Source organism: Oncorhynchus tshawytscha, linkage group LG16 (assembly GCF_018296145.1).
Source record: "Oncorhynchus tshawytscha isolate Ot180627B linkage group LG16, Otsh_v2.0, whole genome shotgun sequence".
Classification (NCBI taxonomy): domain Eukaryota; kingdom Metazoa; phylum Chordata; class Actinopteri; order Salmoniformes; family Salmonidae; genus Oncorhynchus; species Oncorhynchus tshawytscha.
In genome coordinates, this window is record NC_056444.1 from 49,684,868 (window position 1) to 49,710,757 (window position 25,890).

The 25,890-nt window shown below is 42.7% G+C and overlaps 3 protein-coding genes across 4 annotated transcripts in view; 2 read left to right on the forward strand and 1 right to left on the reverse strand.

Annotated features, from left to right (window-relative positions):
* LOC112215817 (guanine nucleotide-binding protein G(s) subunit alpha) overlaps positions 1–16,150 on the forward strand; it is a 32,023-nt gene extending 15,873 nt beyond the window's left edge. Inside the window, exons 6-12 of one of the 2 annotated variants that reach the window (XM_042299262.1) lie at positions 745–799; positions 7,076–7,149; positions 7,329–7,387; positions 7,661–7,781; positions 13,384–13,514; positions 13,679–13,764; positions 14,024–16,150. In XM_042299262.1, the coding sequence (XP_042155196.1) occupies positions 745–799; positions 7,076–7,149; positions 7,329–7,387; positions 7,661–7,781; positions 13,384–13,514; positions 13,679–13,764; positions 14,024–14,170 (673 nt within the window). In that variant the 3' untranslated portion in view covers positions 14,171–16,150. The remainder of the gene's footprint in view (positions 1–744; positions 800–7,075; positions 7,150–7,328; positions 7,388–7,660; positions 7,782–13,383; positions 13,515–13,678; positions 13,765–14,023) is intronic. The other variant, XM_024375233.2, reaches the window with a different exon arrangement.
* A 2,738-nt stretch (positions 16,151–18,888) lies between these two features.
* On the reverse strand, positions 18,889–23,496 carry LOC112215818 (vesicle-associated membrane protein-associated protein B). The gene is made up of 6 exons (XM_024375234.2): positions 23,219–23,496; positions 21,835–21,987; positions 21,576–21,679; positions 21,185–21,265; positions 20,745–20,921; positions 18,889–20,497 (listed from the first exon to the last, which is right to left on the reverse strand). The coding sequence occupies exons 1-6, from the start codon at positions 23,304–23,306 to the stop codon at positions 20,333–20,335; spliced, it is 768 nt and encodes a 255-aa protein (XP_024231002.1). The 5' UTR covers positions 23,307–23,496; the 3' UTR covers positions 18,889–20,332.
* A 1,316-nt stretch (positions 23,497–24,812) lies between these two features.
* Positions 24,813–25,890, forward strand: part of LOC112215819 (charged multivesicular body protein 4c) — a 9,401-nt gene continuing 8,323 nt past the window's right edge. The window contains exon 1 of the mRNA XM_024375235.2: positions 24,813–25,120. Within this exon, the coding sequence (XP_024231003.1) occupies positions 24,937–25,120 (184 nt within the window). The 5' untranslated portion in view covers positions 24,813–24,936. The remainder of the gene's footprint in view (positions 25,121–25,890) is intronic.

Below are 25,890 nucleotides of genomic sequence, written 5' to 3' on the forward strand. Positions count from 1 at the left end.
CCCTCCATTTTACTGTGATGTCTTACGAGGGTCCTGAATCTCCCCATTTCTAACATTTTATACTGATATTGCCCTAAAATAAATACTTTATCCAAGAGTATAATAATGATATTTCCCATTGACTGGTCACGGTTTTTCAGATCCCCCAACAGTACAGTTTTCAAATCCATCTGAATCCTGATATTATAACATAACAACCATTCCTGGACCTGAGTCCAAAAGCGAGCCACCGATGAGTAATACCAGAAAAGATGCTCTATTGATTCTGTTTCCTCGTGGCACACGGCTAACTTTTCAATGCCCCATATATTGAGCATTTTTTTTGTAGCAAGTGTTTTATGTAATAGCTTCAATTAAAACGAATGGATTCATGGCTGAGTTGTTTTATTTATCAGAAAATAAACCAGATGCCAAGGTATTGGGACATCAAAAACCTGTTCCCAAGCAACTTTAATTTTACATACAGCATTGCTGTCTCAACTCTTACTTTGCAAGTCCTAGTTTTTATCTAAAATGGCCTCCAAAGAGGAAGGTGTGATGGCTTTACTGCAGGTTAGTCTCTCTCTAGCACAAAGATAGTTGGAGAAACACAGGTCTATATAATGCTATTGAGCTCAGTGGTTTCTACCTGTCCCCACACAGAAAAGCTTCCCGTAAGGCTCACTCACTGCCCTTGCTAACTGTTGATGGGAATTCTGCCATTTTGTCCTGTTCATCCTTCTGAATCTGTTTCTTTCTTCTCAGCTTTCTAGACAAGATTGATATTGTGAAGCAGAGTGACTACACTCCCACTGATCAGGTGAGTTTCCGTGGTCTCAATGCCGCCATTACCAGAGACCCTGGGATACATCTCAAATCTAACTTTATTTGTCAAATGTGCCGAATACAATCGGTGTAGACCTTACCATGAAATGCTTACTTACAAGCCCTTAACCAACAATGCAGTTCAAGAAATAGTTAAGAAAATATTTACTAAATAAACAAAAGTTTTTTAAAAAAGTAACACAATAAAAAAAAAATAACGAGGCTATATACAGGGGGTACCGGTACCGAGTCAATGTGCAGGGGTACAGGTTATATGAGGCAATTTGTAGGTAGGGGTAAAGTGACTATGCATAGATAATAAACAGCGAGTAGCAGCAGTGTATAAACAAAGGGAGGGGGTGTCAATGTTAATAGTCTGGGTGGCCATTTGATTAATTGTTCAGCAGTCTTATGGCTTGGGGGTAGAAGCTGTTAAGAAGCCTTTTGGACTTAGACTTGGGACTCCGGTACAGCATGCCATGCGGTAGCAGAGAGAACCGTATGACTTGGGTGACGAGTCGTTGACAATTTTTTTTCGCCTTCCTCTGACACCGTCTAGTATATAGGTCCTGGATGGCAGGAAGCTTGGCCCCAGTGATGTACTGGGCCGTATGCACTACCCTCTGTAGCGCCTTACGGTCGGATGCCGAGCAGTTGCCATACCGGTCAGGGTGCTCTCGATGGTGCAGCTGTAGAACTTTTTGATCTGGGGACCCATGCCAAATCTTCTCAGTCTCCTGAGGGGGAAAAGGTGTTGTCCTGCCCTCCTCATGACTGTCTTGGTGTGTTTGGACCATAATAATTTGTTGGTGGACACCAAGGAACTTAAAACTCTTGACCCACTCCACTACAGCCCCGTCGATGTTAACGGGGGCCTGTTCGACCCGCCTTTTCCTGTAGTCAATGAACAACTCATTTTTCTTGCTCACATTGAGGGAGAGGTTGTTGTCCTGGTACCACACTGTCAGGTCTCTGACCACCTCCCTATCGAATTTCTCATCGTTGTCATGGTGATCAGGCCTACCACTGTGTCATCATCAAACTTAATGATGGTGTTAGTCGTGCTTGGCCACGCAGTCGTGGGTGAACAGGAAGTACAGAAGGGGAATTTTTTTTATTTTATTTTTAATTTCTCCTTTCTTTAACCAGGTAGGCTAGTTGAGAAGTTCTCATTTGCAACTGCGACCTGGCCAAGATAAAGCATAGCAATTCAACACACAACAACAGAGTTACACATGGAATAAACAAAACATAGTCAATAATACAGTAGAACAAAAGAAAACAAAGTCTATGTACAGTGAGTGCAAATGAGGTAAGATATGGGAGTTAAGGCAATAAATAGGCCGTGGTGGTGAAGTAATTACAGTATAGCAATTAAACACTGGAATGGTAGATGTGCAGAAGATAAATGTGCAAGTAGAGATACTGGGGTGGAAAGGAGCAAGATTAAATAAATATGGGATGAGGTAGGTAGGATGGGCTGTTTACAGATGGGCTATGTACAGGTGCAGTGATCTGTGAGCTGCTCTGACAGCTGGTGCCTAAAGCTAGTGAGGGAGATATGAGTCTCCAGCTTCAGAGATGTTTGCAGTTCGTTCCAGTCATTGGCAGCAGAGAACTGTAAGGAAAGACAACCAAAGGAGGAATTGGCTTTGAAGGTGACCAGTGAGATATACCTGCTGGAGTGCGTGCTACGAGTGGGTGCTGCTATGGTGACCAGTGAGCTGAGATAAGGCAGGGCTTTACCTAGCAGAGACTTGTAGATGACCTGTAGCCAGTGGGTTTGGTGGCGAGTATGAAGCGAGGGTCAGCCAATAAGAGTGTACAGGTCCCAACTGTGGGTAGTGTATGGGACAACGGATGGCACTGTGATAGACTGCATCCAGTTTGTTGAGTAGAGTGTTGGAGGCTATTTTTATAGATGACATCACCGAAGTCGAGGATCGGTAGGATGGTCAGTTTTATGAGGGTATGTTTGGCAGCATGAGTGAAGGATGCTTTGTTGCGATATAGGAAGCCAATTCTAGATTTAATTTTGGATTGGAGATGCTTAATGTGAGTCTGGAAGGAGAGTTTACAGTCTAACCAGACACCTAGGTATTTGTACTTGTCCACGTATTCTAAGTCAGAGCCGTCCAGAGTAGTAATGCTGGACGGGCGAGCAGGTGCGGGCAGTGATCGGTTGCATAGCATGCATTTAGTTTTACTTGCGTTTTAAGAGCAGTTGGAGGCCACGGAAGGAGAGTTGTATGGCATTGAAGCTCGTCTGGAGGTTAGTTAACACAGTGTCCAAAGAGGGGCCAGAAGTATACAGAATGGTGTCGTCTGCATAGAGGTGTACCAGAGAGTCACCAGCAGCAAGAGCAACATCATTGATGTATACAGAGAAGAGTCGGCACGAGGATTGAACCCTGTGGCACCCCCATAGAGACTGCCATAGGTCTGGACAACAGGCCTTCTGATTTGACACACTGAAATCTATCTGAGAAGTAGTTGGTAAACCAGGCAGGGCAATCATTTGAGAAACCAAGGCTGTCGAGTCTGCCAATAAGAATGTGGGGATTGACAGAGTCGAAAGCCTTGGCCAGGTCGATGAATACGGCTGCACAGTAATGTCTCTTATCGATGGCGGTTATGATGTCGTTCAGGACCTTGAGCGTGACTGAGGTGCACTCATGATCAGCTCTGAAACCAGATTGCATAGCGGAGAAGGTACGGTGGGATTCTTAATGGTCAGTAATCTGTTAACTTGGCTTTCGAAGACCTTAGAAAGACAGGGTACGATAGATATAGGTCTGTAGCAGTTTGGGTCTAGAGTGTCACCCCCTTTGAAGAGGGGGATGACCGCGGCATAACATATGGGTCCAGTGAGTGGTTGGGCTGACTGGGACCACAGCGATTCTGACAGTTAGCAGCGCCTGAGGGGCCTGTTGGAATCCTCGGGCAGATTATGTCGGTATTCCAGTCGTAGAGGATCGGCGGGGTTCATTGCCCCGTACCGGCAGTAGAAGGGGTCCGGATATTGTAGCCCAGGAGTGGGCTTCGGTGGTAGCACAGGAGCCCTGGCCGGGCTAGCTTCAGGCTAACTAAGCACCCACCTCTGAAGGGCCCCAGTTTTGAGGATCAGCAGGGCAGACTTCCCTTACCAACTGGGGGTGGCCCGTCAGGAAGTCCAGGATCCAGTTGCAGAGGGAGGTGTTTAGTCCCAGGGTCCTTCGCTTAATGATGAGCTTTGTGGGCACTATGGTGTTAACCTGTTGCGACGAGCAATCCCGTATCCGGGAGCGTAATTATAGCCTTAAGCTCATTACCATAACGCAACGTTAACTATTCATGAAAATCACAAATGAAATGAAATAAATATATTGGCTCACAAGCTTAGCCTTTTGTTAACAACACTGTCATCTCAGATTTTCAAAAAATGATTTTCAACCATAGCTACACAAGCATTTGTGTAAGAGTATTGATAGCTAGCATAGCATTAAGCCTAGCATTCAGCAGGCAACATTTTCACAAAAACAAGAAAAGCATTAAAATAAAATCATTTACCTTTGAAGAACTTTGGATGTTTTCAATGAGGAGACTCTCAGTTAGATTGCAAATGTTCAGTTTTTCCAAAAATATTATTTGTGTAGGAGAAATCGCTCCGTTTTGTTCATCACGTTTGGCTAAGAAAAAAACCATCATTACAACGGCAAACTTTTTTCCAAATTAACTCCATAATATCGACAGAAACATGGCAAACGTTGTTTAGAATCAATCCTCAAGGTGTTTTTCACATATCTATTCGATGATAAATCACTCGTGGCAGTTTAGTTTCTCCTCTGAACAAAATGGAAAAATGCACGCACCTGGAGATTACGCAATAGTTTCAACGGAGGACACCGAGCGGACACCTGGTAAATGTAGTCTCTTATGGTCAGTTTTCCAATGATATGCCTACAAATACGTCACAATGCTGCAGACACCTTGGGGAAACGACAGAAAGTGTAGGCTCATTCCTTGCGCATTCACAGCTATATAAGGAGACATTGGAACACAGCGCATTCAAAATCTGGCTCACTTCCTGTATGAAATTTCATCTTGGTTTCGCCTGTAGCATTAGTTCTGTGGCACTCACAGACAATATCTTTGCAGTTTTGGAAACGTCAGTGTTTTCTTTCCAAAGCTGTCAATTATATGCATAGTCGAGCATCTTTTCGTGACAAAATATCTTGTTTAAAACGGGAACGTTTTTCATCCAAAAATGAAATGCTGCCCCCAGAGGTTCAAGAGGTTAAACGTTGAGCTGTAGTCAATGAACAGCATTCTCACATAGGTGTTCCTTTTGTCCAGGTGGGAAAGGGCAGTGTGGAGTGTGATTTGAGATCTGTTGGGGCGGTATGTGAATTGGCGTCTAGGTTTTCCGGGAGGATGGTGTTAATGTGAGCCATGACCAGCCTTTCAAAGCACTCCATGTCTACTGACGTAAGTGCTATGGGCCGGTAGTCATTTAGGCAGGTTACCTTCACTTTCTTGGGCACAGGGACTATGGTAGTCTGCCAGTATTACAGACTCGGTCAGGGAGAGGTTGAAAATGTCAGTGAAGACACTTGCCAATTGGTCCGCGCATGCTTTGAGTACACGTCCTGGTAATCCGTTTGGCCCTGTGGCCTTGTGAATGTTGACCTGTTTAAAGGTCTTGCTCATATCGGCTACAGAGAGTGTGATCACACAGTCGTCCGGAACAGCTGGTGCTCTCATGCATGCTTCAGTGGTGCTTGCCTAGAAGTGAGCAGAAAAGCCATTTGACTGGTCTGGTAGGCTCGCGTCAGTGGATAGCTCGCAGCTGTGTTTGCAGACCCTGCCACATCCAACGAGCGTCATAGCCGGTGTAGTAGGATAAAAAATGTGTCCTGTATTGACGCTTTGCTGGTTCATCTGAGGCTATAGCGAGATTTCTTATAAGCGTCCGGATTAGTGTCCGGCAGATGTTGCCTGTAATTCATGGCTTCTGGTTGGAATATGTATGTACGGTCACTGTGGGGACGATGTCGTCGATGCAATTATTGATGAAGCAAGTGACTCCTCAATGCCATTAGATGAACCCTGGAACATAGTCCAGTCTGTGCTAGCAAAACAGTCCTGTAGCGTAGCATCCGTGTCATCTGACCACTTCCGTATTGAGCGAGTCACTAGTACTTCTTCCAGGAATCAGGAGGATAGAATTATGGTCAGATTTGCCAAATGAAGAGGGAGTGAGAGCATTGTATGTGTCTCTGTGTGGAGTAACTGTGGTTTAGAGGGAATTTTTAAGTCTTTTTTTTTTCTCTTTCTCTCTGGTGTCACATGGTAGAAATGGGTAGAAATGAGGTTAAACGGGTTTAAGTTTGCCTGCATTAAAGTCCCCGGCCACTAGGAGTGCCACTTCTGGATGAGCATTTTCTTGTCAGCTCGTTGAGTGCGGTCGTCATGCCAGCATCGGTTTGTTGTGGTAAATGGACGGCTACGAGTAATATAGATGAGAACTCTCTTGGTAGATTGTGTGAACAACAGCTTATCATGCGGTACTCCGGTGAGCAATACCTTGAGACTTCTTTGATATTAGACATCGCGCACCGGCAGTTATTGACAAATAGACACACACCCCCGTCCCAGACACCTCTATATTATCCGTATCATCGTTCAGCCACGACTCAGTGAAACATAAGATATTAGTTAATGTCTCGTTGATAGGATAGTCTTGATCATAGATCACCCAGTTTTTTTCCCCCCCCAATGATTGCACATTGGCCAATAGTACGCATGGTAGTGGCAGTTTACCCACTCGCCGACGAATTCTCACAAGTCACCCCGACCCCTGTATTTCCGTCTTTTCTTCATGGGAATGATGGGAATTTTGGCCTGGTATCGGGAAAGCAGTATGTCCTTAACGTATGACTCATTAAATAACACAATTTCGTCCCGTTTTGAGGTGAGTAATCGCTGTTCTGTCCAGAATCTATTTTCTGTCATAAGAGATGGTAGCAGCAACATTATATACAAAATAAGTTAAAAACAATGCGAAAAAATAAAAAAAATAGCACAGTTGGTTAGGAGCCTGTAGAAATGACAGCCATCCCCTACGGCGCCATTATAAGTACACCATATTCCCTGTATAGTGCACTACTTTTGGCCAGAGACCTCAATTGGAGAGAGATGCCTACTGTACTCCAACTTTTCAGAATATTGATTGATATTGATAAATATAAAGCAGATGAATGACTCCAGTCTTTCTTTTGTCATCTCTCAGGACCTACTGAGATGCCGAGTGCTCACCTCTGGGATCTTTGAAACCAGATTTCAGGTGGACAAAGTCAATTTCCAGTGAGTATAACCCAGGGTTATCGTCGCATTCAGTTATTAGTACAATACTCAAAGAGAAGTCTCCAACCCGGCCCTGCAGATGTTTACGAGTCCATACAGTGCAGCGAACTTGTGATTCATCACTACGCCACAAGGTGGTAGTGTGTGGCATTTGTCTCACTTTGCCATTTCTTCAACAGCATGTTTGATGTTGGTGGGCAAAGGGATGAACGTCGGAAATGGATCCAGTGCTTTAATGGTAACATTTGTTTTTCCATTTGATCTGGCCAACCCAATAGACAGTAACTCACAATTCGGATCTCATTTTATAGATCATTTTTAGTCTAGAAGGGTCTTAGTCTGTATTCTCGTTCCTCTAAAGGTTTCCCGTATTTTCCTACCATCGCTTTTCTGCTATGACTGTGTGTTTCGATCTTAGGCTTAAACCTGAAGTGCCTTTTGACTGTGTCATTGATTGCCGTTTACAAAACCAGTTTGCCTGTGCCCTTCCTCCCTCTGTCTTCCCCACTAGATGTAACAGCCATTATTTTCGTGGTGGCCAGTAGCAGCTACAACATGGTGATCCGGGAGGACAATCAGACCAACCGTTTACAGGAGGCTCTCAATCTATTCAAGAACATTTGGAACAACAGGTGACGCACAAATGCACGCACACACCAGTGGCGGTCGGTGCCTTTCGGAGTGCTTCTTTTTTTTTCTATTAAAGCATATTGGATGACTGTCATTCATATTCCATTCACCCAGCTCAGGTTTAGGCTACTACATGATTTTCCCCTATACCCATCAAGAGGTTGCTACAACCTAGCCTACAAAATGAAAGTTTATAACGTAGGTGTACAGGTTGAGAGACAAATCGGAGTAATCAGGGTGGTCAGACAGTGAGTGACACATTCAGTAACGCCTCGCATACCGTTGCCTGCATCTGACTAATTTTGGGGTTAATCATTAGTCCACTTAAACAAGAGCTTCTGTTGGACAAATTCAGGTAGGTCCCTCCTAGGACTGTGGCGGTCATGAGATTTTGAAAGCCGGGTTATTGTCATGCAAAAGAATGCCAGTAATTGACTGTTAGTGAGCGTAAGCACGTTTTGGTTGTGGAAGAGCCGAAAAGTAGGGAACTTGTCTGTTGTTCTCGCATCTACACGCTCTCCTCTCACCTTTACCCTTCGCTTGTGGACTTCATGTTTTTCTATTTCAGCTTTACAATCATTTGAATGATTTTCTGATTTCATCTCTTCAGTTTGTATTGGAAAGAGAAGGGTTAGTAGTGAAGAGTGGCGCAGCGGTCCTAAGGCACTGCATCTCGGTGCAAGAGGCATCACTACAGTCCTTGGTTCGAATCCAGTCTGTATCACATCTGGCTGTGATTGGGAGTCCCATAGGGTGGCATACAATTGGTCCGGGTTTGGCCGGGGTAGGCCGTTATTGTAAATAACAATTTGTTCTTAACTGACTTGCCTAGTTAAATAAAGGTTACCTTTTTTAAAATAATAAATAAATTTAAAAAAGGATCAGGTTCAGAATCAGGATTTTCTTTGGTAGTCTTTAGGTAGAGAAATCTAGCTTGTTCAGCCAGCCATTGGCTAGGACAGAAGGCCTCTGCCATACAACTGTATTAGAGCAGAATTTTGGAGTGACAATTAAACAATCATATTTTGACTTGCAATGGGTGGGCCCGTAAAAAGAGAACAAATAAACAGATATTTCACCGGCATCCGTTTGGCGTTTCCACTCACTACCAAATATGGTGATACTACCAAATATGGTAGTGAGAGGAAGCCCAATGGCTGGCAGTGGGAGAAGATGGAACGAGATGGATTTTGGCCAACATTCTGGACATTGTCATCGATTTAATTAACCTGTTGCTTCGAGCAATCCCGTATCCGGGAGCGTAATTATAGCCTCAAGCTCATTACCATAACGCAACAATAACTATTCATGAAAATCGCAAATTAAATGAAATAAATATTGGCTCACAAGCTTAGCCTTTTGTTAACAACACTCATCTCAGATTTTCAAAATATGCTTTTCAACCATGGCTACACAAGCATTTGTGTAAGAGTATTGATAGCTAGCATAGCATTAAGCCTAGAATTCAGCAGGCAACATTTTCACAAAAACAAGAAAAGCATTCAAATAAAATAATTTACCTTTTAAAGAACTATGGATGTTTTCAATGAGGAGACTCTCAGTTAGATAGCAAATGTTCAGTTTTTCCAAAAAGATTATTTGTGTAGGAGAAATCGCTCCGTTTTGTTCATCACGTTTGGCTAAGAAAGAAAAATGGAAATTCAGTCATTACAACGCCAAACTTTTTTCCAAATTAACTCCATAATATCGACAGAAACATGGCAAACGTTGTTTAGAATCAATCCTCAAGGTGTTTTTCACATATCTATTCGATGATAAGTCATTCGTGGCAGTTTGGTTTCTCCTCTGAAGCAAATGGTAAAATACACCCAGCTGGAGATTACGCAATAATTGCAACAGAGGACACCAACCGGAGCACCTGGTAAATGTAGTCTCTTATGGTCAATCTTCCAATGATATGCCTACAAATACGTCACAATGCTGCAAACACCTTGGGGAAACGACAGAAAGTGTAGGCTCATTCCTTGTGCATTCACAGCCATATAAGGAGACATTGGAACAAAGCGCATTCAAAATCTGTGGCATTTCCTGTTTGAAATTTCATCTTGGTTTCGCCTGTAGCATCAGTTCTGTGGCACTCACAGATAATATCTTTGCAGATTTGGAAACGTCAGTGTTTTCTTTCCAAAGCTGTCAATTATATGCATAGTCGAGCATCTTTTCGTGACAAAATATCTTGTTTAAAACGGGAACGTTTTTTTATCCATAAATTAAGAGCACCCCCTATATCAAGACGTTTAAAAAAAATCTCAATACAGTTTTCTGTTCCCAAACTAGAATCTGTTATGAACAGATTGCAAAAGTAAAAAAAAAAAAAAGTGTTTTGGAGTGCAAATGTGAATTGAGTTATTGCACATGTGCACGTCACAGAATAGGCGTTCCCTTAACGGAAATATGAAAATGCATACTAGAACACGCCAATATGATCTCGCTAGCTCCTGCTTGGCTCGGTTTGGCCATTTTGACTCATTTTGTTCCAATTAGACCACAGCCTGTCGTTCCCATCTTGTTTTAGTTACAACATCTTTCATGTCACTACTAAGAGCACAAGAGAAAGTAATCAGTGGCGCAAGCAGTAGTTTCCCACGCTATAAAAGCCAATTTATGCTTGATCTGAAAATGTGGTCGGAGGCTTCGTATGGAGGGTGTGATGCAATTGCAGAGCCTCCGGAGGCACGTAGAGGCAAAATCAAGCTCCATAACGCATCGCCATCGCACACATTTTGTAACAATGAGGAGTGCTCCACATTGACATGATTGGTTGACGGTAGGTGGGGGCGGTACGTTCTGTATAAACACAAAGCCCTGACGTCTGTGGAGGCTGCAAGATCGCAGTAAATGCCACTTCAGATATCGGATTGACCATGCAGTGCCTTTTACACTAGTAACGTTAGCTAGCTTGTGTTGTAGTAGTGAGACAATGTTGTTGCTAATTTGTTAGCATCCTCTTTTAAGATAAACTGAAATAGGTTTGAAAGGTAATGATATTTTGGAGTTTGATGCAACGTATTGGAAGATTTTTGGTTCCTCTGAAGGCCTAGGTCTTATAGTCACAGTTCTCCACTGTATTAATGTTATAGTCGACAAACTAGAACTAAGGCGTTTGTACACATGGATTGGATTGAGTATACTATCACACAGTGTTGGATAGTCATAGCCAGCTAGCTAACATAAATACAGTGGGGAGAACAAGTATTTGATACACTGCCGATTTTGCAGGTTTTCCTACTTACAAAGCATGTAGAGGTCTGTAATTTTTTGTCATAGGCACACTTCAACTGTGAGAGACGGAATCTAAAACAAAAATCCAGAAAATCACATTGTATGATTTTTAAGTAATTAATTTGCATTTTATTGCATGACATAAGTATTTGATACATCAGAAAAGCAGAACTTGATATTTGGTACAGAAACCTTTGTTTGCAATTACAGAGATCATACGTTTCCTGTAGTTCTTGACCAGGTTTGCACACACTGCAGCAGGGATTTTGGCCCACACCTCCATACAGACCTTCTCCAGATCCTTCAGGTTTTTGGGGCTGTCGCTGGGCTCCCTCCAAAGATTTTCTATTGGGTTCAGGTCTGGAGACTAGCTAGGCCACTCCAGGACCTTGAGATGCTTCTTACGGAGCCACTCCTTAGTTGCCCTGGCTGTGTGTTTCGGGTCATTGTCATGCTGGAAGACCCAACCACGACCCATCTTCAATGCTCTTACTGAGGGAAGGAGGTTGTTGGCCAAGATCTCGCGATGCATGGCCCCGTCCATCCTCCCCTCAATACGGTGCAGTCGTCCTGTCCCCTTTGCAGAGAAGCATCCCCAAAGATTGATGTTTCCACCTCCATGCTTCACGGTTGGGATGGTGTTCTTGGGGTTGTACTCATCCTTCTTCTTCCTCCAAACACGGCGAGTGGAGTTTAGACCAAAAAGCTATTTTTTTGTCTCATCCGACCACATGACCTTCTCCCATTCCTCCTCTGGATCATACAGATGGTCATTGGCAAACTTAAGACGGGCCCGGACATGCGCTGGCTTGAGCATGGGGACCTTGTGTGCGCTGCAGGATGGCGTAGTGTGTTACTAAGGGTTTTCTTTGAGACTGTGGTCCCAGCTCTCTTCAGGTCATTGACCAGGTCCTGCCGTGTAGTTCTGGGCTGATCCCTCACCTTCCTTATGATCATTGATGCCCCACGAGGTGAGATCTTGCATGGAGCCCCAGACTGAGGGTGATTGACCGTCATCTTGAACTTCTTCCATTTTCTAATAATTGCGCCAACAGTTGTCTTCTCACCAAGCTGCTTGCCTATTGTCCTGTAGCCCATCCCAGCCTTGTGCATGTCTACAATTTTACCCCTGATGTCCTTACACAGCTCTCTTGTCTTGGCCATTGTGGAGAGGTTGGAGTCTGTTTGATTGAGTGTGTGGACAGGTGTCTTTTATACAGGTAACAAGTTCAAACAGGTGCAGTTAATACAGGTAATGAGTGGAGAACAGGAGGGCTTCTTAAAGAAAAACTAACAGGTCTGTGAGAGCTGGAATTCTTACTGGTTGATAGGTGATCAAATACTTATGTCATGCAATAAAATGCAAATTAATTACTTAAATCATACAATGTGATTTTCTGAATTTTTGTTTTAGATTCCGTCTCTCACAGTTGAAGTGTGCCTATGATAAAAATTAGACCTCTGCATGCTTTGTAAGTAGGAAACACTGCCAATTTTGCAGGTTATCAAATACTTGTTCTCCCCACTGTAGCATTCCTCTCTGAGTCAGGTTGCTGAGTAGGCCAAATTAGATGCATTTTCTAACTAAAAGAAAGGTAAACTAAGAAGAAAAGAACATACAAAGCAATATAGCTAGCTAGCTCTCTCTGCTGCTTCTCCTTAATTTGACAAATTAATTTGTTCAAAACTGTACAATTGTCTGAGTCAAAGACTCACCGCACTTTATGCACTGCAGTCTTAGCTAGCTGCAGCTTATGCTTTCAGTAGTAGATTCATTTTCTGATCCTTTGATTGGGTGGACAGCATGTCAGTTCATACTGCAGCTGATAGAGCTCTGATAGGTTGAAGTACGTCCCCCGAAGTTGTCATAATTACTGTTTAAGTCTATGGAAGGGGTGAGAACCATGAACCTCCTAGGTTTTGTATTGAAGTTAATGTACCCAGAGGAGGACAGAAAATAGCTGTCCTCCAGCTACACGATGGTGCTACCCTAGAGGGTGCTGTTGAGGATAATGTAGACATTCATTGCAAAACGGTGTTTTAATCAGTTATTTGGTGATGTGATAATATTTAGTATAGTTTTATCTAAAAATGTTTTTATTTTTTACGTTTCCCTTCTTACTTACGAAATTTGCTGAGTAGGATGGTCCTCCCCTTCCTCCTCTGAGGAGCCTCCACTGACACACACAGAGAAACGTGCACAACCCGTGACACCCACTATCCACGAACAATGAAGATTCATTCTATTCCTCTGTTCTATTAAAATGCTCTCATTAATCTAATTTGCTCGCTCTAATGGACCACTGACTGCTTTCTGCCAGTGTATTTACCCAGCATCTCTTGTGTGTTTTGTCTCTTTAGGTGGCTGCGGACCATTTCTGTCATCCTATTCCTCAACAAACAGGACCTGCTAGCGGAGAAGGTGTTGGCTGGGAAATCAAAAATCGAAGAGTATTTCCCAGAGTTTGCACGCTACACCACACCGGATGATGGTGAGACACACACCCACACACACACAGACTGCTTCTGATTTTAGCCACAGTAGGTGGCTCCTGAATGTTCTTTCCTGTGGCTGATAAGTAATCGCCATAGCGAACTGTGGCACTGACAATGTGTGATGGTGTACCAGAATCCAATCATAACACTCATCATTCAGTCTCTCACGCTTCTATAGCAACACCGGAAGCAGGGGAGGATCCGCGTGTCACAAGGGCAAAGTACTTCATACGAGATGAGTTCCTGGTAAGTGCAGACATTCCGACGTCTCCCCTGCTAATGTTACGTGGAATCTTATGGTATTGATTACAAAATAGCATCTAATCGCAACAAAAGATGACAAATGAGATGACTTTCTCTTTCTCATATTGAATAAGTTAGCAGGAAGGCTAACGTGCAGTAAGTGTTAAGATTTGTTATTGAGTGAAGGGGATGATGTCCTGAATGGTGATAGTGCACATTTTGTCTCATTGTGCTTCACTGTGATTATTTTTTTCTTCTTCAGAGGATCAGCACAGCCAGCGGAGACGGCAGGCACTATTGTTACCCCCATTTTACCTGCGCCGTCGACACGGAAAACATCCGCCGGGTCTTCAACGACTGTCGGGACATCATTCAGCGGATGCACCTTCGGCAGTACGAGCTCTTGTGATGGGAGGGGACTGCAACACAGACTCAGAACCCCGACCTCCGGTCCCTCCCTGACCCCCCCTCCCTGGAACCCACCCCTGTCGCCCTGACTCTGTGTGCTCTTGGGGACTCCTGAAGTCAAACTAGACATGAGAGCTACAGCGCAACATGGAAATTGCTATTGAAATACTGCAAAACACAGAATACATCCAAGCCAGATCAGCTGAACTCCACAGCATTTTAGCACTGTGCTCAAGACTTGAACCCATTTCACCACACACACACACACACACACACACACACACACAGGCGCGAGTACGCACACTGACATGGCACCGGTCTGTCTTTCTTTCACAACCTCCGTTCATATTTTGACACAGACACACACTTAGGCACACTTAATCTCAGTTTACCCATAACTGCTTGCATACAGAAAAATAACCCCACACGCTTTTACTCGACTGCATGGTCACTGGTCCTGAACTGAGCAAGTCCTGAGTCTTAGCTGCTTGCTGGCTGCAGCCACAGATTGAGTGGCTCAGTGTTTTCAATTAATCACAGCCAAGATACCTACCAGGAGCAATTTCAATGACGGACAATGAACCAGAGAAGCATCATGGTGAGCGGGGTTTGGGGGAAGGGAATATTTATGTGAATTTGGTGGAGCTTGGACACCATGACACCCACAGGATTGTCACATGACTTTGCCTTGTTGGTACAGCAGCGGAAGGAGAAAGGCCAACGTTCACAGAACTCAACGGAGTGCAAAGCTCATATACAGTACAGTACCATATAAGTTAAGAGAAGTCTGATCAGCCCCGTTTCTGTCTCCACGGTTTGTTTTGTCTGTGTAGACTATTGTGCCATTATGCCCTGTGCGCTCTTACACACACTCTCTCTCTCGCCTCTTTCACTCCTCCCTATCCTTTCTCTTAACTTCACCACATACCATGCACTGTTACTTTACTGGCAATGCTCTTTGTTATGTTTTTAAAGAAAAAATATCCTGAAATTAAAAAAAGAGGAAGATAACGATAAATGGGACACTAATCTTTACTCATATGGTCACTCTCCCGTCACCCCCCTCTCCTTGGTTTCCTCCATTTCCCTTATCCCCCCTTTCTCCTACCCTACCCCTCTCTCCTACCCTACCCCTCTCTCCTACCCTACCCCTCCCTCTCTCCTACCCTACCCCTCCCTCTCTCCTACTCTTGCCCTCACTCCTGCCCTAGCCCTCCCTCTTGCCCTCCTACCCTACCCCTCCTTCCCAGGCTCTTTGTATCTCTTTAATTTACTGCTGAACTATTATTCTTGTACAGACTGTAAAATGTATTATTTTGTACAACTTTATTGAAAAATGACTAAGAAGATCCCTGTGCCTTGATCACGACTGTACGTGTATAACGAGCTAAAGTGGGTGTTATACTGCGCTGTATGGATTGGCCAGTTGCCCCCCTCTCTCTCAGGGAAGGGGAACAACCATTCGTAGCTTTGGATTTTTAATTTCCCTCCCCTATCTCCCCTTTATGATTTAAATGTCTATTTTTGGATCCATATACCAAAAAATATATAAATATATGAAATGTCTATGGATTTAAAAAAGTATTTTATTAGTATCAAAGAACCTTGACACATTTTGTAGTGTGCCTATTGCTGTAACTTAAATTCTTTTCGTTTAGGTTTTGTTCAGGTTTTGTTTCATTAGCGAACAACATGAAGGGGGAGTTTATTTACCTTTTTTTTTCTTTTTATAGCTTAAGGTAAAAGGTCATGACAAATATCCAAATGCAAAACATTGCTTGTTTCTACATTATTTTTCTTTTGCTAAAGATAACAAACAATTGTATTGTTTTGGGGTCCTTCCTAGTGTTGCACAACAGACGGACTGTACAGTATTACACTTTCACTTCAGTGCCCTAGTTTTCATTTACTGTGTACATCAAAAATGGGTCTCTACTTTCAGAAGAGGAGCTCTGCGAAATAAAGGTTTTTGGTGCAGACAGCCACAGGCCCGTCCTTACACACAACCACAAGGACAAACCTACACCAGATACACCCGTGACATTTCATTCATCCATCGTTAGCCATGTCTCGTTATGTCCACTGTATTTACTTAGACAGCTCTTTTAACTCCTCGCTGTTACTTCACTGCTTTTCTAAGAGAACATTATACTGCATCTATCACATGCAACACGACTCTATTCAATTCTGTCTTTGTTTCCCATCCAAGGCGATAGAACGGTCATTCCCAGTTTAACCCAGACACAGGCATTCACCACAAAGCTTCTTTGCACAGTTAGTTTATGAAAAATATTAACATGGGTCTTTGGGTATTTGCCTAAACATTGTGATGTTGACCTACACCATGACAATGGTTGATGAATGTATTTCTCGTCAGGAGTGTAGCTTAGGGAATTACAAGCTAATTAACTGCAGTAATTTTATGTAGATGAGGGGACATATGTTTCAATTGCATCTATTGACGAGTTAGTCATTAGTTCAAGGTCAAAGGAAGTGTAGAGGAAAGAGGCAGGAGTGCTGCTGGTTAGATAGTTTCTGCCCAACATGAAGGTCCCTTTTATTTAACTAGGCAAGTCTGTTAAGAACAAATTCTTATTTTCAATGATGGCCTAGGAACAGTGGGGTAACTGCCTGTTCATGGGCAAAATGACAGTTGTACCTTGGGGATTTGAACTTGCAACCTTTCAGTTGCTAGTCCAACGCGCTAACCACTAGGCTAACCTGCCGCCCCATATGACCACCGTTCGGTGCCATGCTCCTGAACATGAGAACACTGACATTGACACAACTGCGTGCAGAAGGTAGGTGTCCTATGTAGCATGATGGACAAGTCTTCTCAATGATATTGAGCAAGATTTACAGGGTGGTTGACCCATGAACTACACTGAGTATACCGAACATTATGAACACCTTCCTAATATTGAGTGGATTAAACAAGTGACCTCAATAAGGGATCATAGCTTTCACCTGGGTTAGTCTATGTCATGGAAAAAGGCAATGTTTTGTATACTCTGTGTATACTTTGTTTTTATCTATGTCCTGAATGGTTGACATAGCTTGCTATTCCTGGTGACTAGGTGAGGGCTGGGTTCATGGTCTGTGATGCTCTGTGACAACCATATCAGAATAGCTTATCCTGTCTCGTAGTGTGGGTATTGAACAGAGACCTCCATACTTTGTTTGATATATGATATACTATGCATTCAGATAGTGAAGTTGTCTGAATACTATTTCCACATGTTAAGTTACAGCCTTATTCTAAAATTGATGAGGAAAACATGTATTCAATCCATCTACACACAATACCCCATAATGGCAAAGCGAAAACAGGTTTTTAGACATTTTTGCTAAATTATAAAAAATAACATATACCTTAGTTACATAAGTATTCAGACCCTTTGCTATGAAACTCAAAATTGAGCTCAGGTGCATCCTGTTTCCATTGACCATCATTGATGTTTCTATAACTTGGAGTCCACCTGTGGAAAATGCAATTGATTGGACAATTTGGAAAAGCACACACCTGTCTATATAAGGTCCAACAGTTGACTGTACATGTCAAAGCAAAAAAAACAAGCCATGGGGTCGAAAGGATTGTCGATAGAGCTCTAAGACAGGATTGTGTCAAGGCACAGATCTGGGGAAGGGTACCAAATGTCTCCAGCATTGACGATCCAAGAACACAGTGGCCTCCATCATTCTTAAATGGAAGAAGTTTGGAACCAACAAGACTCTTCCTAGAGCTGGCCGCCCAGCCAAACTGAGCAATTGGGGGAGAAGGGCCTTGGTCAGGGAGGTGGCCAAGATCCCGATGGTTACTCTGACAGAGCTCCTGAGTTCCTCTGTGGAGAACCTTCCAGAAGGACAACCATCTCTGCAGCACTCCACCAATCAGGCCTTTATGGCAGTGACCAGACGGAAGCAACACCTCAGTGAAAGGCACATGACAGCCCGCTGGGAGTTTGCCAAAAGTCACCTAAAGGATTCTGACTATGAGAAACCAGATCGAACTCTTGGGCCTGAATGCAGAGTGCAGAGTGGCTCCCCATCTAACCTGACAGACTTGAGAGTAATTGCAGAGAATGCAATTACCGAAATACAGGTGTTCCAAGCTTGTAGCATCATACCCAAGAGGACTCAAGGCTTTAATTGCTGCTGAAGGTGCTTCAACAAAGTACTGAGTAAAGGGTCTGAATACTTATGTAAATGTGATATTTCAGTTGGTGGTACAGCGACTGAAAGTTTGGGAATTATTGCTCTAGTCTGCCACTTTCCACCACTAGATGGTGACAAATCCATGCATGTCAGAATCTTACAGCCCCATCTCCGTAAGAATGATTTAGTTTTTCAAGCAAGCATTTATAGTTGAACGAGATTAAATCTGTCTGAAGGTGGAAGGATTATCAACAAGTTATAGAGGGAGGGTCCAATTTTCAGTTATGCAGGGGCTTTGTGAAACCTTGGTCCTGTAGAATACAGCTGTGTTAGCAAGTGAATAAGGTATTACATACAATCTTTATATCAACTAAATAGGGCATGCATGAAAGACTGTGTGGACACAGGCATGCCACACACTCGAACACAAAATCTGTCCCAACAATAATGCAAAATACTGACTGGGGCCATTCCAAACTCCCAAAGGCTGCACTTTACACCTCTGCTTGGTTGTCCTTGCACCATGAATAAGACTGAAGCAAATTAACTTTCCACCAAAAAACATGTTTTGGGTTTATGCATTTAATTCATTACTATGATGCTACACAATCCATTATATTTTGTTTATTTAATGTACATACAAAACTGTACCCAATTATTGTGGTTACATGTGATGTTCTGAAGCGCCAAAGCAGTTTTTAATATAGTGTTCACAGCTCAATTCTCCATCCAGCCGTCCACAATCCAAGCCCCCCAAGCTACAAAAAAAAAGTGATTTTAAATACAAACAGGACAGTTGATTCTTTAGACAGCTAAGACAGTAGAAACCAAGCCAAGAGAGAAAACACCCCAACAGATAGCTAGTTCCGAGATGGTCCCTTTTGAGAAGACAGTCATATTTGCTGCTGTGTTTAAGACACAGGTAGAAAGAAAACTATTGAGGTCATTTCCATGCTATTTGTAGACACTATATGAGAACTTGATTTGAATACAGTGCGTACAAATTTAATTACAAAACAATTATGCCTTTACATGATACTCAAAAAAGAAAACTGAAGCAAAGCACAAGAACATAAAGTACTATCAAACTATATACAGCGTCATGAGTCCAAACCCATCGTTATATTTTAGTGTACTGTATGTCAAAAATGGATGTTGCATATTTCTCTTACTCAGCTGCAATCAGATACAGGACTTGGATCACTTCCAGGCTTCACCTAAGGTTAAGCCATTTGCCGTCATCTGGAAAAGCTGCATCACTGTTGTTCTCTCTGAAGATGACAGCCATTTCATACTGACCCTGAGGATATCACTCACATCCCAGGCCTTCGACCAAAAGGACAAGTCGGTCATTCTGTACTTTCACCTCAGTCACTAAACAAGTGTGCATAGAACTAATTCACTGCAGCACGGTGAGACAATACATCTTCTGTGATATATTGAAAACCAATTACAAGTTTGACTGTTGGAAATAAAAAGAAACCTACTATATTGGAAAGGGTCTCTTTGGGCCAAAACAATGGTTAACATTTCATTTTCAGTTACCTCCAAAATTATTCCTTTTATAAAACAGAAAATGGATTTAGATGACTGGATTTAGATAATTACCCATTCTTGCTAAAACTCACAGGGAGCCTCTCGACTCACAAGATACAGTGTGTCCTTCCCTTAAAAAAAGCAATGAGTAAAACATTCACACAACATCAGAACTGTCACGTTAATCCTGCAGTAGGAAAAGCCTTGGCCTTACCGGAACACATTGCTACTTATAGATCACAACGTTGCCACTTCCCCCACACAATAATTTGTACTGTATCTGTGCGAGTAGGAGTGGAAGGACGGAGAATAGAGTGATTTTAAAAAGGCAAGACGACTCTTGATTACCTTCGCTTTATATTAAATGTCACTACTCAAATAAACTTGTGATGTTGCATTACGCAACAACAACAAAAAGTATACATCCCGTTGTTGTTTTGTTCGGTCCTCCGAGCACGCTGCCACTGGCTGTCTACAGGACCAATTTCCCGATGATGACTCCGATGACGAAGAACAGCACGCAGAGCGCCAGAACACGGGTACTTAGGCCCTCCTCCTTCGTCATGGCCTGGGAGGAAGAGGAGTGGGGGGAGGACACCATGGAGGTCACTTTCCTCTTCCGCAGACCATCGTCCTCCTTGGTAAAGGGGGAGGAGTCACAGGCCAAATGCCAGTCAAACCATGTTGAATATAGAACAGCTGTTTTTTTGGCAATAACAGTGAAACAGCCGTTACTGATCTCAAATCAGTCAATTACCCATCTCAAATAAGAAACGAAAGGTGAGGCCTGTTAAGTAAGTCTGCATTGTTACAGATGGTGCAGATAAATGTATTGTGTGGAACAGATCTGACTATTGTGGTTCCTAGAGCCATTAGAGACTCACCCTGATCTGTTTGTTCTCTTCCCGTAACCTCTGGACCTCCATCTGCAGCCTCTTGCACTCCTCCGTGATCTTCTTCACCTCCCCGTCATCCAGGGAGGAGCTGGCCGACTTAGGGAGTGAGGAGAGCTCTGGCTTTACGGGGGCGGAGGACACATTTGTGTTGCTTTCACTGGCATGCTGTGGGGAGGAGTGGAGGAGACAGAACTATGCAGATGAACAACAGAATGGGGATGAGAAAGACAACATACAAAAAAAAAAGGGCAATGGCTGCTTCAGAGATGCAATGGAGATGACAATCATTCAGGAACTGTTTGTGAATGGAATGAAGGTGCTCTGAACGCATCTTACACTAAAATGAAATATGTGAGGGAAGGAATATTAAGAAAAATACATGCAGTTGGATGTAGTGATGACAAGATATAGTGACGTAGAGTACTTACAGTTTTGTCATTCTCTAGCGGCAGCTCAAACGCACATCTCAACTTGGAGTCCATCAGCTCCTCTGGCTTTGCCTCTTTCCACTGTCGATGGGAAGGATAGAATGAGAGAAAGAATGAGAGAGAAAAAGAAGAAGAGGGGAGGGCTGACAGAAAACTGAATCACAAGGCAACACCAAGATGACAACACCCAGCTTGGGACTCTTATGACACTCATAAGACAAGCATATCTTGACAGCACATTTGTCCCACTTGCAACACCTAAATAAGTAGAGGATTGAGACAGTAAGTACCAGTCCCTCTGAACTATAACTGCAGCTTGAATGGACTTACTGTGATCATCAGATCATAATTAGTGACATTCAGATTAATCACATTCCATTTGGACACTTACCACCCCTTCCATGTCAGTCATGTCATACGGAGCAAGCACGGACTGCACCATGAATTTGTGTTTGCTCTTTTCATTGGGATCATAGTCAAAAGGCTGCAGCATAACTGTGAAAAAAAGCAGACAGATAAATGCCACTGAGCAATCTCTTAGCAACAGCACAACGTGTTACCTTACTTTGACCAGCTCAGCATACTTTTAGTTTCTCTATTTGAGATTTGTCAGTTACAATAAATGTGCAATCAACCAAAAAGACACCAACCAGACACATTGATTGAGGTGCCTGCGTCGATGATGCCACTGTTTGGACGGACACAGTATCGACGGGGAGCGGTCGTCTTGACTTTGAAACAGACATTTCTATCCGTTGGGTTGCCTAGCTTCAGGGTGGCCGTGACAACATCTGTAAATGGACCTTGAAAAGACGGAGAGAGAACAGACAATAGATATCAATGCTAGCTAGCTGATTCATCTTATTATAGCGATCTTATTTTTTCCCCCAAAAAAAGTTGGGGAGGACCATTTTATTGAGATGACCCCAAATATGTTTTGTTATCTTTAGACTTATATCATTAGTTATAATCTATTTTGTTATGACTATTGATATAATTCTCAAAACCAATCATCAATATAGTCCCTGTTCAATAATTCCATTAGAAGAGGTAAAACGGTCCACCTCCGGATCTTACCATTCTGCTTGGACTCACTGATCCGTGCCTAAGAATTGTCAGTCACCTTTTTCTACAGCAGTATTTCTCAATCAATTCCTGGGGCTCCCCCTACGGGGTGCACATTTATGTTTCAGCCCATCCATAACATACCTGATTCAACTCGAGATTCCCCAAAAAACACGCCACTTTGAAAGAGCCTACGACTGGAAGTGACTTTTTCGTAACCGGTTAGGGGAATGTACGCAGCAGGTTAGGCTAATTAAAGGAACAAGTTAGGATTACTAAGGTTAGGAAAAGGGTTAGTCTAAGCGAAAATGCGCTCAAACCTGCTACGAAGAGTCACTTCCGGTCCTAGCTGTATCGAAGTGACGTGTTCTTAGGGAATCCCGATTCAATTTATCGAGGCCGAGGGATTGTTGTTGTGTGCTGGGCTGAAACAAAAATGCACACGTTTAGGGTTAGCCCCAGGAATGGATTGAAAAACACTATTTTCTGTATCCATTCGGGTAGTTTTTTTTTTTTTTTAATGGAAATTTCCCTAGTGTAGTCCTGACCGTATAGAAAGTATCTAGTTTGCTACCAACGTTAGACATTTTTTCATTAGTAGCTATTGAAATAAGTATTTACTTATGCTGGCAACAGCCGACTCACAAACCAGGGAGATCGTGATTATGATAGTAACTGAATAGCATGCAACTGATATTGATTGAGGAAATGACCCGGGCCTGCTTTCTCGTTACAGGCTAAACTAGAAAATGACAGCTAGGCGTTAGCCTGTTTAGCATCGGTAGGTAGAAGACGTCGGTATGCAATGTCGCTTCACTTGTCACCACTCTAAAAACCAAATAGGAAATATGATACACCGTGTGCAGACCCATCTTTTCACAATGAAGTTAACACTATTGTTAATACATTATCTAGGAAGGATGGTAAAATATTTGCAGACCAAACTATCAGGCCCTGCCCTAGTCTTACCTCTAAATTTCAGTTCGTGTGGTGGCTCAAGCTGGAGGACTTGTTCTTGTCTGGCCATGTCACAGACGTTCGTAAGCCTTTCTGACATAAATTACCTGGACTATATGTCGCAGCTGTTTCTATTATGGCTATTGTAAATGTTCCTGAATACGACCTGACTTCGGTAAGGGATAGCTGAGGATAAAAATAAGAAAACTTGGACTGCCAACAACAGCTGAAGCTAAGCTAGCAAGCAGAGAGCAGGAAGGAAGGAAGGGCTCCGTGTGACGTCATGGGATAGGGCAGGTCTGTGGAATGTCAGCGAAGATCTTTTCTGTGAGTTGTTACATTTTTGCAGGGTTATTTTTAAATGACCTGGACAAATGAAAGAGCAAACCGAACCGCCTCTGCTCTGATATGGCAACTATTTGAGAATGTAAAGTCAATTTAATTTAGAACAGTGGTGTCAAACTGATTTTGCCCCAAGGTCCGCACAGGAAATAGGAGGGTCACTTCTGGTAGTGAACGATCCAGCCTACCTACAAAGGAGGATCTGTGAACGTCTCGTACGACGAGGTGCCCGCTCAAACACAGGAGGTTGGTGGCACCTTAATTGGGGAGGACATTCTCATGGTAATGGCTGGGAGAGGAGTGATGCCATTCCATTCACTCCGTTCCGGCCATTATTATGAGCCGTCCTCCCCTCAGCAGCCTCCTGTGACTGCTCCAGGGCCCATCTATCAGATACACCATCAGTGCTCCCTCCGCTCAATACACTACTTTTCCGAACTGCCTATCAGAACAACACAAGCGACTTGGAGAGATTCTACTTGTAATGAAAAGCCAGTGGTGGGGAAAAGTACCCAATTTTCATACTTGAGTAAAATAAAAGATTCCTTTAAAAAAAGTAACCCAGTAAAATACTACTTGAGTAAAAGTTTTAAAGTATTTGGTTTTAAATGTGCTTAAGTATCAAAAGTAAAAGTATACATCATTTAAAATGTCTTATATTAAGCATAAAAAGGGGCACAGTTCAACACTCAGACATACTTTACAAATTATGCATTTTTGTTTAGTCAGTCCACCAGATCAGAGGCAGTAGGGATGACCAGGGATGTTCTCTTGATAAGTGCGTGAATTACACGCATTTCCCGTCCTGCTAATCATTCAAAATGTAACGAGTCCTTTTGGCTGTCATGGAAAATGAGTAATTAGTACATTATTTTCTTTAGGAATACAGTGGAGTAAACGTTGTCACAAATATAATTAGTAAAGTACAGATACCCCAAAAAAACTACGTAAGTAAAAATACTTTTAAGTTCTACTTAACTACTTTACACAACTGTGAAAAGCCCAATATAAAATGTATATATTATTATTATAAGGGCGGCAGGTAGCCTAGAGGTTAAGAGCGTGGGGCCAGTAACCAAGTGGTTGCAGGTTTGAATCCCTGAGCCGACTAGGTGAAAAATCTTGATCAGGGCACTGAAAGTAACTCTACTTACTCCTGTAAATTGCTCTGGATAGGAGCGTCTGTTAATTGACCAAAAAAATATTATTACATTTCTTATCCAGCAGGTGGAGCCCCATGGAATACCACCCACTAGGGAATAATATTACGTCATACAGCCTTAACCAGGAAGTAGGAATAACAATCGGCGAGAAGAGTGACACCATAGATTGTAGTTAGTCTGAAACGTTTTAAAAGGACATTATTTCCATATAGTTTAGATCCCAGAATGTCCGTGTTTGGGAAGCTGTTCGGCGGTGGGGGGAAAGGAGGGAAAGGGCCGAGTCCACAAGATGCGATTCAGAAACTCCGAGACACAGAGCAGATGTTAGCGAAGAAACAGGACTTTCTAGAGAAAAAGATTGACCAGGAACTCATAACTGCAAAGAAAAACGGCACAAAAAACAAACGAGGTGAGTCGCCAACTAACATAACATATACATATTCACGATGGTTGTCTAACTTGGCTAGCTAATGAAGCTAGCTACTTAAAGTTCGCCTGTATGTTAACGTTAGCAACTAGCTGGCTAACTAGTCAAAGCAGCTAACTTTCCGAGCTGCCACTGAATGTCAGGTTGCCAGGCTCGCCCAATCTCGTTGCCACAACTGTGTTAGAACAGCTAAATTACATTATCCCCGTGTATAGGTGCGTTCTGTGTTAGTGACTGCTATCAAAACTCTGGCTATACCATCAACAAGTCAGGGGATTTTGTGTGAGTCATGAATTTGCCTATTTGTCAAGAGAAGGGAAGGGGCCACACTTCCATTGACACAGTATCTACTTAAAAATGTATTACATTTGTAAAGCGCTTTTCATTATACAGAATAATCTCAAAGTGCATAAAATTTAAATACAAACAAAAATACAAAAAATACAAATGTTGCAGTTAAAATTGAGACACTAGACTCGTAGGGACTGCTTATTAATTTATTTTTTCACCTTTATTTTATGACTAAACAAAGTTACACGGCCTGTAGTGATTTTTATTTCACCTTTATTTAACCAGATAGGCCAGGTGAGAACAAGTTCTCATTTACAACTGCGACCTGGCCAAGATAAAGCAAAGCAGTGTGACACAAACAACAACACAGAGTTACACATGGAATAAACAACCGTACAGTCAATAACACAATAGAAAATCTATATACAGTGTGTGCAAATGGAGTAAGGAGGTAAGGCAAT

What these genes read in the sequence shown, in the direction of transcription:
- LOC112215818 (XM_024375234.2), bottom strand. Translation starts at nt 23,306, where the DNA reads ATGTCAGAAAGGCTTACGAACGTCTGTGACATGGCCAGACAAGAACAA. An exon ending in CGCTAGAGAATGACAAAACT is followed by an intron (nt 20,922 to 21,184) that starts GTAAGTACTCTA and finishes TCCTCCCCACAG; the next exon opens with CATGCCAGTGAAAGCAACAC. An exon ending in AAGAGAACAAACAGATCAGG is followed by an intron (nt 20,498 to 20,744) that starts GTGAGTCTCTAA and finishes CCCTTTACCAAG; the next exon opens with GAGGACGATGGTCTGCGGAA.